Source organism: Schistocerca americana, chromosome 5 (assembly GCF_021461395.2).
Source record: "Schistocerca americana isolate TAMUIC-IGC-003095 chromosome 5, iqSchAmer2.1, whole genome shotgun sequence".
Lineage (NCBI taxonomy): Eukaryota > Metazoa > Arthropoda > Insecta > Orthoptera > Acrididae > Schistocerca > Schistocerca americana.
Window position 1 is genome coordinate 417695068 of NC_060123.1, and position 17578 is coordinate 417712645.

The 17578-nt window shown below is 41.6% G+C and overlaps 1 protein-coding gene across 1 annotated transcript in view; it reads left to right on the forward strand.

Annotated features, from left to right (window-relative positions):
- LOC124615354 (rho guanine nucleotide exchange factor 18) overlaps positions 1–17578 on the forward strand; it is a 591378-nt gene that overhangs the window by 453084 nt on the left and 120716 nt on the right. Inside the window, exons 20-22 of the mRNA XM_047143164.1 lie at positions 13261–13393; positions 13540–13697; positions 15950–16059. Of these exons, the coding sequence (XP_046999120.1) occupies positions 13261–13393; positions 13540–13697; positions 15950–16059 (401 nt within the window). The remainder of the gene's footprint in view (positions 1–13260; positions 13394–13539; positions 13698–15949; positions 16060–17578) is intronic.

The window sequence follows — 17578 nt, forward strand, 5'->3', positions numbered from 1 at the left end:
AGGTGAGCCAAAGGTTGCGTTTCATTGGCAGGACACTTAGAAGATGCAACAAGTCCACTAAAGAGACAGCTTACACTACACTCATTTGTCCTCTGTTAGAATATTGCTGCGCGGTGTGGGATCCTTACCATGTGGGATTGACGGAGGACATCGAAAGGGTGCAAAAAAGGGCAGCTCGTTTTGTATTATCACGTAATAGGGGAGAGAGTGTGGCAGATATGATACACGAGTTGGGATGGAAGTCATTAAAGCAAAGACGTTTTTTTTTGCGGCAAGATCTATTTATGAAATTTCAGTCACCAACTTTCTCTTCTGAATGCGAAAATATTTTGTTGAGCCCAACCTACATAGGCAGGAATGATCATCAAAATAAAATAAGAGAAATCAGAGCTCGAACACAAGGGTTTAGCTGTTCGTTTTTCTCGCGCCCTGTTCGGGAGTGGAATGTTGGTGTGCTGCTAATTTTGCCCGTTATGGCTAAGCAGGCCAAACTCTGCACCTTAGCAGCAACCCGCTGTTCTACCTTCTTCCACCACACTACGGCCCCATAGGAAATCATAGGTCTAACCACTGTGGTGTATATCCAGTGCATACCCCTGGGGCTTAGGCCCCAGTTTTTGCCACAAGCGCTCCTAGTACTCACTAGAGTACTTCTTGCCTTGGAGCAGATGCTCTTAATGTGAGGAGTCCAAGTTAGCTTCTCATCCAAGATCACCCATAGATATTTCACTGTCCCCTTCAGGTAGAGTTTCATCGAAGAGCTTTAGATTCCAACTTGCATGCTTAGTATGTCTCTTCGTAAATGGCTTCACAACAGTCTTCTTAGGATTAACTCTCAGATCCTGTTTAATGCACCATTTTTGCACAATGTCCAATCCTCCTTGTGCCATATTCCTGACTGTGTCAGTGAATTGCTAAGTATTACTATGACTAGGTCATCTGCGTATCCTTGGCAGAAGCATTGTCTGGAATTCAGTTCCTCAATGAGTTCGTTCACCACTAGATTCCACAATAGAGGAGACAAAACTCCTCCTTGTGGGCAGCCTCTAGTGGTCTTAATTACCACCTTTTCATTCATCATGGTAGCCTCTACTTTCCTCCCACTAAGCATGGCCCTGGTCCACCTACATATGGTGGCCCCCAGGTCATGCACCTCTGCTGCCCTTACCATGGAATCGAAGGTCGTGTTACTGAAGGCCCCCTCGATATCCAGGAAGATGCAGAGGGCTATTTCTTGGAAGTGAAGTGCTTTTTCCACCTTCCCAAACAGTTGGTGGAGAGCTGTCTCACACGATTTACTGGTTGGTATGCGTGTTGGTTCGGGTGTAGACCCTACTTATCGTCCTCTCCCCAATGTATACATTAACCAGTTTTGAGAATGAAAGAGGACAGACTGATTGGTCTCATATTCTTGGCCTTGGTATGATCAATTCTCCCTGGCTTTGGATTGAAGACAACCTTCACTGCCCTCCAGGCATTGGGAATGATTCCTACTGCTAGGCTAACCCTGGATAGCCTGCATAGGACTCTTATGAGCTTTCCTCCTGCCTGTTGCAGGAGAGCTGGAAAAATTACATCTGAGCCAGATGAATTGAATGGTTGGAATGTTCCCACTGCCCACTGGCTTTTGTTGAAGTTCACACACTCTTTGGCCCAATCCCAGTCCTCTCTTAGAGTGCCTGAGAACCATTGTCTCTCTAGGGTCACATACTGGTCTTTGTTGTCCGGCAGAGCATATTGAGGAAAGTGAGTTTTGAGGAGCAATTCCAGTGTCTCGTGTGCTGTCTTTGTATATTCCCCATCCTCTTTCCTCAATGTACCTTCTGGACTGGTTGGTACTCCAGTGAAAATCTTGTATAGTCTTGCTTGTGCAGCCGTGCCCTCCACTCCCTCACAGAATGCCTTCCAGGGTGTCCCCTTTGCTTGTCTTATTGCAAGATTGTAATTGACAAGGGCCTCACGATATTTAGCCCATTGTCCTTTACGTCTCTCAATATTAAACAGTTTCTGTACCTGTTTTCTTTGCATTTACAGTTTGTTATTCCACAAAGGAACACTCCTATTTGTGCACTTCCTGGTGATTGTGCAGTTGTCCTGATATGAAGTCACTAAGGCAGAAGCAACAGCCTCCGCTACTTCCTCAAATTCTACTGGATTCCTTATTGAGATTTTAATTTCCGATAAACATAAGTCAACGTCCCTCCTATATGTCTCCCAGTCTGTTTTCCTGGGATTCCTATAGGTCTTGGTCTGTCTGATTCCCATTTCAACCTTGAATTTGATGTACATGCGGTCCGATGAGGATGGCTACAACACCATATGCCACTGTTTGACATAGCTACCATCGTAGTTATATCAATTACTTCTTCCCTTTTGCTATTCCTGAATGTAGTTTCATTGCCCATATTCAGGACCTCTAAGTTGTTAGCTAAAAGAAATTCAAGAAGGTACTCGCCTCTACTGTTGGTGTCCTTGCTGCCCAACACTAGGTTGTGGGCATTGGCATTGCATCCCACCAGCAGTTGATCACCTTGCCGATGGCAAGTCTCTACCAGTCTCCTCGCATCCAAGGGAGGAGGAGAGCTGTCTTCATAAGGAAGGTATGCTGAGGCTAAAATAATTTCCCTCGTGATACCTTCCTCACATTGCTGCATTTTAATGATCACTAAGTCCCAAGAGCAGAAATCCATCATTGGCATGAAAGAAATGCCATTTCTTACATAGATGCATGTGGAAATTCTTGAACATATTCAAACTTATGTTACTGAGATAAATAAATTGAAAACTATTCCTCAGTCATTAAATTTCAGAGCTGTTTCTGAAGCAGTCAACGACAGATTGCTATCTCTGAAACTGACATTCTTCATTCAACAGCACACTTGTTGGAACCATTCTTACTCAATTTTCACAGTGATGTCCCGATGTCTCCATTGCTGTATGATGTACTACATCATCATATGAACATTTTGATGCAGAAAGTTATGTAACTAGATGTCTTCAAAAGCAAAACATCCTCTTTGATGAAAATTGACTTAAATGATGTAAAGAATCTAGTTATTGTAAGACAGTTCAATGTACTGAAAACAATTAGGAATGTATCTGAAGAGGAAATACTGTTGCTAAAGGAAAACATGCATTATTGGCATAGTAGAAAAGCTGTGAGAAAGATCACTGCTGAAATACAACGTAACACGTATAATTTCATGCTTGAATCCAAAAATTGCATTAAACCAGGTAGTAGCTCAAGGAAGATTGACAATAAATCTTGAAAAATTTTGGTAGCAAACAGAAGAATGTTGAATTCAAAGGCAGACCATGTCAGACTTGAGTTTGTGGAGATCTGCAGAGAAAAAAAGAATTGAAGACAAGATGAAATGCTATGAAAGAAGTGAAAATCATCTTGATAAATTCTGGATTAACGTAACTGAACTATCTTCAAAGCCATGCCCAAATTATGCAAATTCTTTTAATAATCACACTTGAAAATGCTTCTGTTGAGTGAGGCTTTTCTGTAAACTCTGAAATTATAGTTTAAAATCAAACAGAAAAAAGGCTTATTGCCCAGAGATGCAATTGATGCAGTCCAGGATGCAAATGGAGTTGACAATTTCAGCATCAACAAAATTCTTATACACTGTTTTCGTAATGCACATTCCTTGTACAGAGATGATGTGAAATGTAAGGCGAAGGAAGGTGAAAGAGAAGAGGAGGAACAATTGTTGAACAAATGAAAGTAAACTGAAATCAAAGAATTAGAAACAAAAAAAACACATACATTGAGTTAAATTTAAAGAAATGATTTATTCATTTTTATCACGACAAATTCCTACTGTTTGTTCCTTTTAATCAGCAAGTTACGTTGTGTGTGTATATATATAATGGAAGGAAACATTACACGTGGGAAAAATTGTATATAAAAACAAAGATGAGGTGACTTACCGAACAAAAGCGCTGGCAGGTCGATAGATACACAAACAAACACAAACATACACACAAAATTCAAGCTTTCGCAACAAACTGTTGCCTCATCAGGAAAGAGGGAAGGAGAGGGGAAGACGAAAGGAAGTGGGTTTTAAGGGAGAGGGTAAGGAGTCATTCCAATCCCGGGAGCGAAAAGACTTACCTTAGGGGGAAAAAAGGACAGGTATACACTAGCACACACACACATATCCATCCACACATACAGACACAAGCAGACATATTTAAAGACCAATAATATGTCTGCTTGTGTCTGTATGTGTGGATGGATATGTGCGTGTGTGCTAGTGTATACCTGTCCTTTTTTCCCCCTAAGGTAAGTCTTTCCGCTCCCGGGATTGGAATGACTCCTTACCCTCTCCCTTAAAACCCACTTCCTTTCGTCTTCCCCTCTCCTTCCCTCTTTCCTGATGAGGCAACAGTTTGTTGCGAAAGCTTGAATTTTGTGTGTATGTTTGTGTTTGTTTGTGTATCTATCGACCTGCCAGCGCTTTTGTTCGGTAAGTCACCTCATCTTTGTTTCTGTGTGTGTATATATATACACACACAAACATACACATGAAATTCAAGCTTTCGCAAAAAAATGCTGCCTCGTTCAGGAAAGAGGGAAGGAGAGGGAAAGACGAAAGGATGTGGGTTTTACGGGAGAGGGTAAGGAGTCATTCCAATCCCGGGAGCGGAAAGACTTGCCTTAGGGGGAAAAAGGGGTATACACTCGCGCACACACACACACATATCCATCCGCACATACACAGTCTGTGTGTGTGTGTGTGTGTGTGTGTGTGTGTGTGTGTGTGTGTGTGTGTGTGTGTGTGTCTATATATATATATATATATATATATATATATATATATATAAAATTTGTTCCTGTATTTTATATTACTAAGGAAATAACTTGTCATTAATTGTGCATATTTTAATAATTATCATTATGAAGTTTTGAAAAAAAAAAAAAGGATGTTTTAGTATCAAATTTAACATGGAAAAAATTTGACATGGAAAAACCTGGAAAAAACCTTGAAATTGAAAATGATCAGTCACTGGACACCCTGCTTTTGCCGAAAATGTATTCATTCTGCACAAATGAGTAAACGAAAAACTGATAAGAATGAAATAAGATCACAGTGTCTATTAACCAGCTATCGCGATAATTGTGTTTGCGTAACAGTTCCACTCAAACACTTATCCCAGATGGTGTACACTCCTCAGTGACGAGCACATCGTCCGATCGCGTGAATGTGGAAGAACAGTGAACATGTGCCTGGGATGTACGGACTTTTTTCGCAATCACGGGGAACCATGCATTTCAGGATGCGATGAAGTGAAAGTGCTAACGAATGGAGAGTGCTAAACAAATTTATGTACACATTGGTGGGGCTCTCACTTTAAGCTCGACCCACGTAGTCCATGGATTGCAGTTGTAGACTCTGGAAGAATGTATCTGTACTGTATGGTGGCTCAGTTTGAACTGCCATTTCTTTTCGCTAACTCATGCCTGTGTGCACCACACATCGCCAGAATTTTGTCTATTGGTGTTGTGTGTGCCAACAGATACATGACACAGCTAACTTGGGCCAGCCATGAACAACTCTGGTCCGTTCCCACATTTTTGTGTTGCCTGAGAGAAAGTACTGGCGTCCAGTTTGTGTGATATTGGATTCCATGCACTTCGTTGTGGCGTCAGTAAACGTGCAATGGTGGCAGGCCAGTCAGCGGTGGCACCTGACATCAGTGTGCAGATGCACAGAATGTGTGTCCTCATGCAGCTGGGTAGTGATGGCAAGTTATGACGGCTTTCAATGTTCAATGGAGCCACTCGACCATGCCATTAGACACCAGGTTTTCGCAGGTAGTTCTGTGTAACTGCACACCACACAGACAGGTGACGTGGGTGAACAGCACATAGTCAAATTGGCAGCTGTGATTCATTGTGACGTGACTGGGGCAGCCGAAACGTGGGACCCAGGTGCTGACGAAGGCTGTGGCAACTATCTTGGTGGTGATGTTCACTATGGGCATTGCCTCCAGCGAGTATATGAAGTTAACTACCATCGTCAAAAGATATCACTTGCCTTGGGACAGAGTGAGGAGGCCCACAACATTCATGTGTACATGTGCAACATGTTGTGATGCATCAGGAAAGGTGCCATTGAGTGCATGGGTGTGTCTCCTGACTTTGACATGCTGGCATGCTGTGCAGGTGTGCGCCCATTGATGGAAGTCGGAGTGTGACAATCCATGGATGCGTTCGAAATCACTGTGCCAGAATTCCTGCAGAGAAACGAGCAGTGTCTGCCTGTCGAAACGTCACACCAAAAAGTGTTCGTACATGCCATGTTACGTACTGATGCAGTACAGCCAGCACTTTAGCCACTGTTCTCAGGACCACACAGTGTCATCACCCGTGCCGGGCGAACACTGGACATCGAGTGCAACAGCAAGCTAAGCCATGTGTCAGTTGACACAGTCAAGCTGGATTATATCACGACTACTCCTGCCATCGTTCTCTTCTTCGACCCAGTGGAAGACCTGTTGATGGATGACTCTTCCTCCACTACCAGCCAAACAGAGCGTGTACCCGTGGCCGCCCACGATGCACACACACCACCAGATGTCATCTTGCCTCCACATGCACCACAACCTCACCCTACCTTGTCCACCAGTCAGTACAGCTGCGCGATGTGTGTCCACCACAAGTGCCCTCACCTACCCCAACATAGCCACCAGTGGCCGATGTGACGTGCTCTGGCTACCACAACTGTTTCAAACACCCATGATGCATCATAACAAGACCCCAGCTGTCATCTGCTGTAGACACCCTGTCTTCAGTGAGCCATGTCGTCAGCACATTGCCTGCAGTCGAGCTCCAGAAACCACCTAACGTGTAACCAGCTGCTTGTCTGTCACAGCTCGGAGTCATGTTTGTGTCCTTGTGCTTCTGTCGCCTCTGGCTTTTAGGCCAGATTAACTTCTGCATCTGGTTTCCATGTCCTTTCTCATTCAGCTGCAGATGTCTCTCTCCTTGCCGCCAGGGATTGTCCATTGCAGCTCTGGGAACTGTGTTTTTGCAGCACAGCTACAACAACTTAAAAACACTGCTGGCTGTTAAAATTGCAGCACCATGAAGGTGACAAACGTCAAATTCAATGGTGTGTGCCACATTCTTGGATATGCAAATGATTAACATTTCAACATTTCTACACGATCGCACAATGTTGGTTGGAGTAATGGTACCTGTATTCTTTATACAACAAACGATTTTTCTGCGCATTTATCCTTCAGAAATTTCATTGGAATGTTGTTGTCGCTAAGTTATACTTTGTATGAGGAGGAGCCAATGGCCTTGCTGCAGTGGCAACACCACTTCCCGTCAGGTCACCGAAGTTAAGCTTTATTGGGCATGGCTAGCACGTGGATGCATCACATCTGTGTCTGTCGAGTGCTGTTGACAAGCAGGGTGCACTCAACCCTTGTGAGACCTATTGAGGAGCTAATTGATCAAGAAGTAATGACACGAGTCATGAAAACTGACAATGGCTGGGAGAGCAGTGTGCTGACCAAATGCTCCTCCATATCCTTATCTGTCGACGCCTGAGGGCTGAGGATGACGTGGTGGCTGTTCGGTATGATTGGCGTTCAAGCCCTATTCAGACAGTATTTGTTTGTTTGTTTGTTTTGTGTAAAAAGGAGAAATGTGTACCAGCACACATCAGAATTTGATAGCCCCAGGATTGTGGCCTGTCAAGATTGCAGTCTGTCTTACCACAATATTGCTGCTCATGTCATTTGGTATCCCACATCTGTCAAGCAAATGTCGGCCATAAGCCCAGCAAGCGGGCAACCCATGGCCATTTTTATCAATTCAAAATAAATCAGTTTTTTCAATAGCGCTATGGACATTAAAGATAACATTAGATTCTATGCATGATATGTTGATGATTTGTTGTTTGTGGTAGATGGGTCCCATAAGGAGATGGAGCAGTTATATACTCATTTCAATTCGATGCATGAAAAAATGAAGTTCTCTATGGAACTAGGGAATAATACTAGAAAGATTAATTACTTGGATTTTAACTTTATCAGTAGTTAACAAGGGGATAGAGTTTAATATTTATTGAAAGCCTACATTTACAGATTGCGTCATTCCCAATAGGTCCTCGCATCTGTGGGCGCAGAAAATGGCTTCTTTCCAATTCAAGTGTACACAGGGCAATAAATTTACCTCTTACCAAGGCTAACTTTCAAAAAGAAGTGTGTACCCTAAAAGAGATTGCCGGTAATAATGGTTATAACCCCAAAATAGTCGATAATATAATTGAGCACAAAATGTAAGAGATTTACACCTATTCCATTTCTAGGAAACACATCTTATAAAATGCAATGTGTGCTCCATGAACACGATTGTAATGTAGCATTTTCCACCAACAATAGCCTAAAATGGAATTTTGTTTGTTTCAGCAATAACAATTATAATGAGCTATTGCAATCAGGAGTTTATAAATTGAAATGTAATGATTTCCCGGCGTATTACGTAGGGCAAACAGGTAGGTCTATAGCCATAAGATATAAAGAACACATGCTGTTGAGGATGGGTATGAATAAGAATGGGTCAACGTTTGCTGAACCCATCATCGAAGGAGTACATACGCCCCAACCTGTTAACAACACTGAACTATTGTGTAAAGAAGCAAAGGGTATGAGATTAGATTTGTTGGAGGAGGTGCAGACACACAAGCCCAAAAAGCCTGGCAGTTGGAATTTACTGAATGATCAGTGTTATTTGAAAGTTCCAGCTTCCTTGAAGGTTTTCAGCCTGTATTGGGCGTAGCAGATTGGCACTAGTAGTTACTCGATTGTGCCATATGATTGTATGATTATCTTTTGAGATAAACTTGTATTTTAGGACAATGCTCCCGTAGGAATTCATCATAGTCATGAGCTGCTTTTATGTTAACATTGGTTTACGTTGAGACAGATATGTTTGTGTGTCCTTTGTCATCATGTATCATGTTACCGGACTCATGCATTAGGGTGCTAGTCACAGAGATAATGTCAATCACTGGTAGTGTGGCTATGTACGACGACTCCGCTCGGCTGGTAGACTTAGCCATATAAGCTATTAGAGCACATAATGTAAGCTGAAGTTATATTTGTAATGATTGCCTGGCGTACTGCATAGGGCAAACAGGTAGGTCTACAGCCGTAAGATATAAAGAACATATGCCATTGAGGATGGTTATGAATAAGAATGGGTCAACGTTTGCTGAACACGTCATTGAAGTTCATCAAAGAGTGATAAGACAAACTTCGTTATATGAAATTGTTAATGTTCTACCACTCTAATTATTTTATTTATTTAGCGTATGGCTAATACAGACATATCATGAAATTACACATAAATATGTACATATTGACACACAAGAAACTTAAGTTTGTCTTTACAACTGAATATCCAGTCCTTCAATCCAGCGCACTGCATCTGGAGTTGCTAGTAGGAAGTCCTCTTTGGCACCGTGATAGGCTCGAATCCTGCATTCACTGACAATGTGGTGAACAGTCTGGTATGGAGCCCCGCAGTCACAAGCTGGATCAGGCAGCTTCTTCCACTTAAAGAGAGCATCCCTGCATCGCCCATGGCTGGTACGGATTCTGTTGAGAGTAGACCACGTCTTGCGTGGTAAGTCGAATCCACTTGGAAGTTTAGCACCTGAGAAGATGTTATGCAGGTGCACATCTGTCACTGCTTCCCACCGACCTTTCCATTCTTCAAGAGGTTTGAAATTCTTAGCAACCATGTCAGCAGCATCGCACAGAGTTGGATGACGTGATTTCAGTCTCTTGCGATTTAAAAGTGGCAGGTCGCAATGCACGGGTAGGTTAGAATTCCTGGAGATCTTGTGGAATTCTCTCACAAGGGCAGTACATCTGCGTAGATCAGGAGGCATTATACCGGTTAACAGTGGAAGCCAATAAACTGGAGTAGATCTGATAGTGCAAGATATCATGCGCATTGTTGTATTCAGCTGGGTATCAACAAGCCTTGTATGATGACTATTCGTCCAAACAGGTGCACAATACTCAGCACTTGAGTATACCAAGCCCAGAGCTGAAGTTCGCAGGGTGGTTGCTGAAGATCCCCAGGTAGTTCCGCATAGCTTATGGAGGATGTTGTTTCGAGTCCTCAGCTTTTGAGCTAAGTTAAGAAGGTGTTGTTTTAAGCATAGTGTACGATCCAGGATGACACCAAGATATTTTGGGTTCCAGTTGTGACGAAGAATTTTGCCTCTGAAACTTACCTCTAGTTTTACGTTCGCCAACTGGTTATTTAGATGGAAGCAACACACTTCTGTTTTACTCACACTGGGTTGGAGTCTCCAGATTTTGAAGTAATTGTCTAATGCAGACAGGTCATTGGCTAAAATCTCTTCTGTTGTCTTCATTTCCTGGTGTTTGACGGCTAGAGCCAGGTCATCGGCATAGCAGTATTTTCTGGACGAAGTGTCAGGTAGATCAGATAGATATAGGTTGAACAGTAAGGGTGAGAGAACTGATCCTTGAGGCAATCTGTTGTTCAGCTTCCTCTCCTTACTTATGTTGCTTCCAGTGATTACCTGGAACTTTCGATCACTTAGCATGCTGTTAATCAGTCGAGCCATTGTTCTGCAGGGTATGATGCGGAGAAATTTGTAGATAAGGCCTTCCCTCCACACAGTGTCGAAGGCGGCAGTTAGATCAACAAATGCCACAGGTGTTTTCTGCTTCATTTGGTATCCTGACTCTATGAAGGATGTGAGAGACAATACTTGGTCGCAGCAGCTACGCCCTGGTCTGAAGCCAGCCTGATCAACTGGAACGTTCTCTAAGATAGCGCTACTTATTCTGTTATATATTAGCCTTTCAAAAAGTGTGTAGCAGCAGCTGAGTAGGGAAATGGGGCGATAGGTTTCTACCCTGTTGCTGGGTTTGCCAGGTTTCAGAACAGATATTTTCTTCACCTTTTCAAACTCAGATGGAAGTTGACCAGTCAGCAGGATGTCAGTAAAGAATTCTGCCAGCCATTCCTTAGCTTTTCCTCCCATATGGATCAGGAATTCTGGGTGGATACCATCGAATCCGGGTGCCTTACGAGGTTTGAGGTCCTTCAGTCCAGAGTCAATGTCTGAAACTGTGAAGGGATGGGTATACTCAGATGAGGGAGATGCCTTCTTTTTAAGGTCACGAAGCTGTCGTCTGATATGTCTTGTATGTTTCTTGTCGGGAGGTACTCTTGAGGTAGTAATGATGTGGGAAGCAATTTGGTCTGGATTTACTTCGGAATTTTTTCTGCATGCTGGTGCACTTCCTCCCAGTTTTCTCAGAAGACTCCATGCTTTCCTGCTCGAGTGGGTAAAGTCCATAGTTTTGACTGTTTCTGCCCATTTCTGCCTCCGAGACATGTCCAAGCTGGACAATAGTTCCGTAGCTATCTCTGGGTCACCACTTTGCTGGAAGTATTGGTACAGTGTTTCACTTTCCTCATTCCATCCTGGAACATATTCTTTTCGGTATCCTCTTGGCATACACTTTTTAGCTGTTGCTGTTACTGCACCAATGAAGCGTTGATAGTTATTATGTGATGGAGGTATCCATCGAATGGTCTTATCCAGTTCCATTGAAAACTTCATCCAGCCGGCTTTCTGGAAATTCCATCGAGCATGCGGAATTATGACAGGAACAGTGCACCCAATTTGTATTATTACAGGTCTGTGTTGGCTGTGAGGAAAGGCATCTATCACTTTCCTTGTGGTGTTGATGGGAAAGCCAATTTCGTTGCAGCTAACAAAGCAGAAGTCAGGATTTGAATCCTTGTCCCAAGCAGCTGACCTGAAAGTGCCTTGATCTTTGGCATCAAACACTAGATGAAGATTGTTCTCTTCGATCCAATCTGCAAGCACGCTCCCATTTTCATCATTTTGAGAGTACTTCCAAAGTTCATGGTGACTATTGAAGTCTCCTATGTAAATTGCAGCATGTTCTGCTGTGTGTAAGACAAAATCGGGCCATGTTGTTTTGGGTGGTTTGTAAACATTTGTAATAGTAATGCCGTGCAATTGTATGACAACTGTATGTATATCTGCCTCCACACTTACAGAAATTAGCGAAGCTTTGCTTATGTTGTTACGGACATACGTAGCAATTCCATACACCTCGTCGTAAGTTACACCAAGTGCAGAATATCCAGGAATTCAACCTCGGCTTCGGAATATTTCTTCGCTGGAAACACGAGTTTCTTGAATGGCGACGACATCGATATTGTTGTCCAGCAAAAATTTTGACAGGTAGTCACACTTTGCCCTGCTAATGCTTTCGATATTCAGTTGAAGGAGTCTGATAGTTGGTCTAATGATCGTATGCAACAGTATTTCATCTCTTGGACATTTGTATTAATAGTATATGATTCCTCATTTGCACATGTAGGCTTGTTATTAATTTATTGTTGTACATTTTGACTAGTTGCCTGATAAACGGTGCGACATAGCTCACTGTGATGAGTGCCACCTATGGTGCGCAGGCTGCAGCACATTTGACAACCGTACGCCCAGTATAACAGAGGTAGTGGCGGAGGACATATGTTGTCGTGTGTAATTTTACTTTTATTCGAAACAGGCTTATCTCTGTTGAAGTTATTTATTGGTCTTGTCGCAGCCGCTGGTCTAAGACATTTTTCATTTATTAGTGTGTATGTAAGTAATGTGTTATCACTTAATTCTGAAGTTTTTGTGTAGATTGTATCACTGGTCTAAATGTTATTTTGATCATTTTTTAGGACTTCTAAAGGAGGCTATATTATTATAGCAGAAACCATGGTCAAGGTTTAAAATAAACAGATTTTAGTGCAACTGTGGGTTGTTTTTCATTCAAGACAATTTCGCAGTGGCTGCTGTTGTCGCTGCCATGATGAAAATAACATAATAATATTATCATTGAGCGTCAAATTCATGCTAGCACTCCCATTACCCATCTGCTCCGCCCCCCCCCCCCCCCTCTCTCTCTCTCTCTCTCTCTCTCTCTCTGTTCATTTATCTTTAGTTTGTAAATTATAATAGAGAATAATAATCACATGATTTTCAACATTTTTGTGTTTGTAAGAAATGATACACTTTTAAATCATTGATATTGCTCTCCACGTTTTGAGTGATTATTTTTGTTTTCATATTATGAATGGCTATTTTTTATCTTGCTATAAATGAATAATTTCATTTCATTGTTTCAAAAATAATGCCATATTTTTTCAATCTATAGGTTTGAAGGTGTTTCAACTTTGATGCAAGGGAGGAGTAAAATGCAAGTTGTCTTGGTTATTGTATTATCAGATGTCCTCTTCTTTCTGCTGGAAAACAATAACAAATATTCTTTCTTTACTCCAGATAACAAGGTAAATTATCGATGGGAAAAGTATTTTGAATAGCGTAACATCATTTTCAAATTTATATCTGATTTGTTTATAGTTGAAATAGTGTTCATATACTTCTTCGTAATTACCAGTTGCTCAAACACTTCACTTTTATTTATTTATTTCAGGCTGGGGTTGTCTCCCTTCAAAAACTGCTTGTCAGAGAGAAAGCTGGGCAGGACTCAAGAGGCATATATCTTATTTCGTCCAACCCTTCAGAGCCTGAAATGTTTGAACTGAAAGTACATAAACCAAAGGACAAGCAAGTGTGGATACGTGCAATAAGGTTTGCAAAAATCAGTGTTAAGAATAATAATACTAATGATAATCGAATCATTTAATACCCATAAATTAATCTTAGGCAACGGCCTTGCCACAGTGGATACTCCAGTTCCCGTCAGATCACCGAAGTTAAGCACTGTCGGGCTTGGCCGGAACTTGGATGGATGACCATCTGGGCTGCCATGCACAGCTAAAGAAAACCATCTTAACAACCAGGAAAGCGGTGTGCTTGACCACACGCCCCTCCTATATGAATCCTCAGCTGAGGATGACACGGCAGTCGGATGGTCCCAATGGGCAACTTGTGGCCTGAAGACGAAGTGCATAAATTAATATTGAATATCAGTGAAATGCACATACAAAATTCTCTCTTATGATCTGTTAAACAAATAAGAGTGTTCACCAAATATTCAGCATGTAGATCTTTGATCACAATAACAAACTGGCAAGACAGTATGTGTAATGAACAGTTTCAGAAAACCAACTCCATTTTGGAATTTATTGAAAATAGTACTTACATAATGGATGATTGCTCTATAAGAAATAACATTGTTTCCACAGTCACCAGTAATGGGAAACTCAGATCTCCATATATTTTCATGAGACTCGCAAGGCTTTAGACAGTGGAGCCAACAAAGGTGCTACATTTATTGGCTTAGAGAAAGCATACAGAACGATTCTACACCGTCACCAAGTAAATATGTGCTCGCAGAATATCTTTCTTACCATATGCATGAGTGGGTTTGAGACTTCTTGGAAAACAGAGCTTTTTATATTATTCTCAGTGGGGAGAAACTGCCAGGGGAAAAAAAAGGGCAATGATGTCAAACAATGGAAACTCCAGCTTGGAATATCAACAATGTAGTAAAAGATAGAAAGATAGATTGTTACTTACCATAAAGAAGACTCGTCAAGTTGCAGGCAGACAGACGTGATTAAAAGACACTCACACTTAGCTTTCGGCCACAGCCTTCGTCAGTAAACACACACACACCTTACATATTCACGACCACTGATTTCAGCATCTTTGGCTGGAATGCAACATCATGTAGGAGGCAAGCAGCAATCTAGAGGGGGTGGGGAAGGGGAAGAAGTAGTAGTGTATGGGTGGGGGAGAGACAAACGCTGTCTGGTGGAGTGCTCAGCGACCACACTGGCAACAGGCGCAGCATCAGGAGGGTGTGGGGCAGGGAGCTGGGGGAAAAAGGGAACAAAAAAGGAGACGAGTGGGGAAAGACGTGTGAATGCATTGGCAGAGGGCTGCAAATAAACATGGTGGAAGAGAAGAATGGGGAGGAGATGACAGGACAGAGAGGGTGGAAACTGTTGGGTGGAGGGTGTGGGTATGGCAGTGTGTTACCGTAGATTGATGCCAGGATGGTTAAGGGATTGGAGAATGTATTTTAAGGATAACTCCCATCTGCACAGTTAAGAAAAACTGATGGTGGAGGGAAGGATCCAGATGGCTGTGGTAGTGAAGCAGCCATTTAAATCAAGTGTGTTGTGTTCAGCTCATGGACACAGTTTGGTGGTGGCCGTCCATCCTGGTGGACAGCTGATTGATAGTCATGCCAATATAAAAAGCTATGCAGTAATAGTAGCAGAGCTGGCAAATGACATGAGTCCTTTCACAGGTGCCCCCTCCAATGAGGCAGCATAAACCTGTGACAGGACTGGAATAGGAAGCGTTCGGTGGGTGGATTGGGCAGGTTTTGCACCTTGGTCTTCCACAGGGATATGAGCCTTGTGGCAATGGGTTGGAATTGAAAGTAGCATAGGGATGGACTAGGATATTGTGGAGGTTGGGTGGGCAATGGAACACCACTTTTGGAGGGGTGGGTAGTATCTCGGGTAGGATGTCCCTCATTTCAGGGCACAATGATAGGTAATCAAATGATTACCTTGTGTTATGCTCGAAATCATTGAGAGTTCCACAGCCACTAACAAATATATTGCATAGAGCCATCTGTTTCAGGTTCTTTGAAAGTGAGGCAGTGTTAATGCTGTCCATGCAGTGTTAATGCTGTCCGTGAGCTTGTCCTCATGCCACCAATCAGTAGAGGATAATTGTGCTGGCGAAACGTTAGATTGTAAATCAAACTGCCTTCAGCCATAGAACCTGAAACAGATGCCTGCAAGCAGTTATCATGTTTTGTTTGTTTGCTGAACATAGTGAAAGGAAATCGGTAGCCCAACATAGTGTTCAGTCAAGTTTGATGAGAGATGTACAGATACTGAAAATCCTGTGTGTTGCAGGTCAGCTGTGGAGAACTGTCAAGAAGATGAAGATGAAGGCATAGTTCTCAGCTTGGAAGAGAAACAGAAATTAATGGAAGCAAAGCAGTTGCAAATTCGGCAAATTGTTGGTAAGTATACAGATTTAAAATGCCATTTTTGTGTAGTTATGTGTAGGACACGGCAGAAGCAGGATTAAATTACATTATTTAAGAAGTTTTTTAAAAAAAATCTTAGTTTATTAAACAATTCTCTTCTGAAAAGAGGCAATTCCAATTCAACCTCTTCTCTCTGTACAATTTATTTGACATTTTATTGACAATCAGAAACCAAATTCTTTAGTATTTTAAGTTACCAGTCCTTCTACAATTCAAATTCAAGGAGGAGTATTGAATAATACTGTTGGATAGCATATTGTAACACTATGTATGGGAACCTGATACCACGTCACCCAATATGGTAAGAATTTAGGAATGTAACATTAAGCCCAAAGTAAACACAGAAAAGAGACCATAGTACCGGTATTTATTTATGGTGTTCGGAAAGATACAGTTCTGTTGAGTATCTGTAATAATGGCAGATGAGTAATTAAACATGTACCCAAGGATACATTCAAAACTGAGTTTTGTGACATGTCCCTGTACCAGAATTATTGGGTACTGAGGGGGGAGAGGGGGGGGGGGGGGTGTAACTGCCACTAACACTTTCACTACAAAGTGCATCATGTGACAAAAGATAATTTTAATATAACTGCAATTTTCAAAACATTGACTTCTGGAAAATGCTTATTTCAATCCTGCTGATACTTCATATTTTTGGTGAATTTCACAATCTATTTCATCTCTTCTTTTAACTCCTGTATTTTGTTGGGTAGATATTTTCATACCCTCTAAAATACTCAACTGACAGATTCTTTAGGTTTAATGTAGGCAAACATTTTGTTGAAAGTTCTCTATAGCGTTGTTTTGGCTAAAGAACTAGATTACTTTATACCTCACTGTTTGTGATAATGCAATAACAAGAATCAAGATATGTTTTTGACTTTCACAAATTTTTCCCAGCAGTACAAAAGAAAAGTTTTGTCAAGGTGCAGAGAATAGCATAACAGAAAGACTTAAATTGAAGAGAGAATGTTTTTCATGTTTAATGCGTATAGCTGTAAAGGGATAGTATGAAAAAGATGTAATCAATCTTCTGTTAGGAACTGTAACGTAATTGTTATGCTTTTGTTATCATTTGTCACAGACTAATGCACCGATTCGTTAGCGCCTTATAGGAGATCTTTGAATATATGTCAGTAGTGCAGTGGAAGTTTGTTGGAGACAACAGCAGTATAGTTTGCATTGCTGGTAAATCATGCATCTCTTGACAGTTATAGCTAACTTAGTGAATGTTATTAGTCTTCGGAATGGAAGAAAACATATGTTCATTGTGTGTACATTCTACTGATGCAAAAAGTTGTCAGTAGCATCTTTGACTATGGATGCTGATCACCTTTAGCACATACCAACATTGTGGCTGCTGTTAGTACAAGTAATGTCATTCAAAAAAAAGATTGATGATTAGTTTTTCAGTGCATTCAGAATTTGAAATATACTGTCCTAAGGGAACAGTTTTTTATTTTACATTGTGAAATAATAATATTTAATT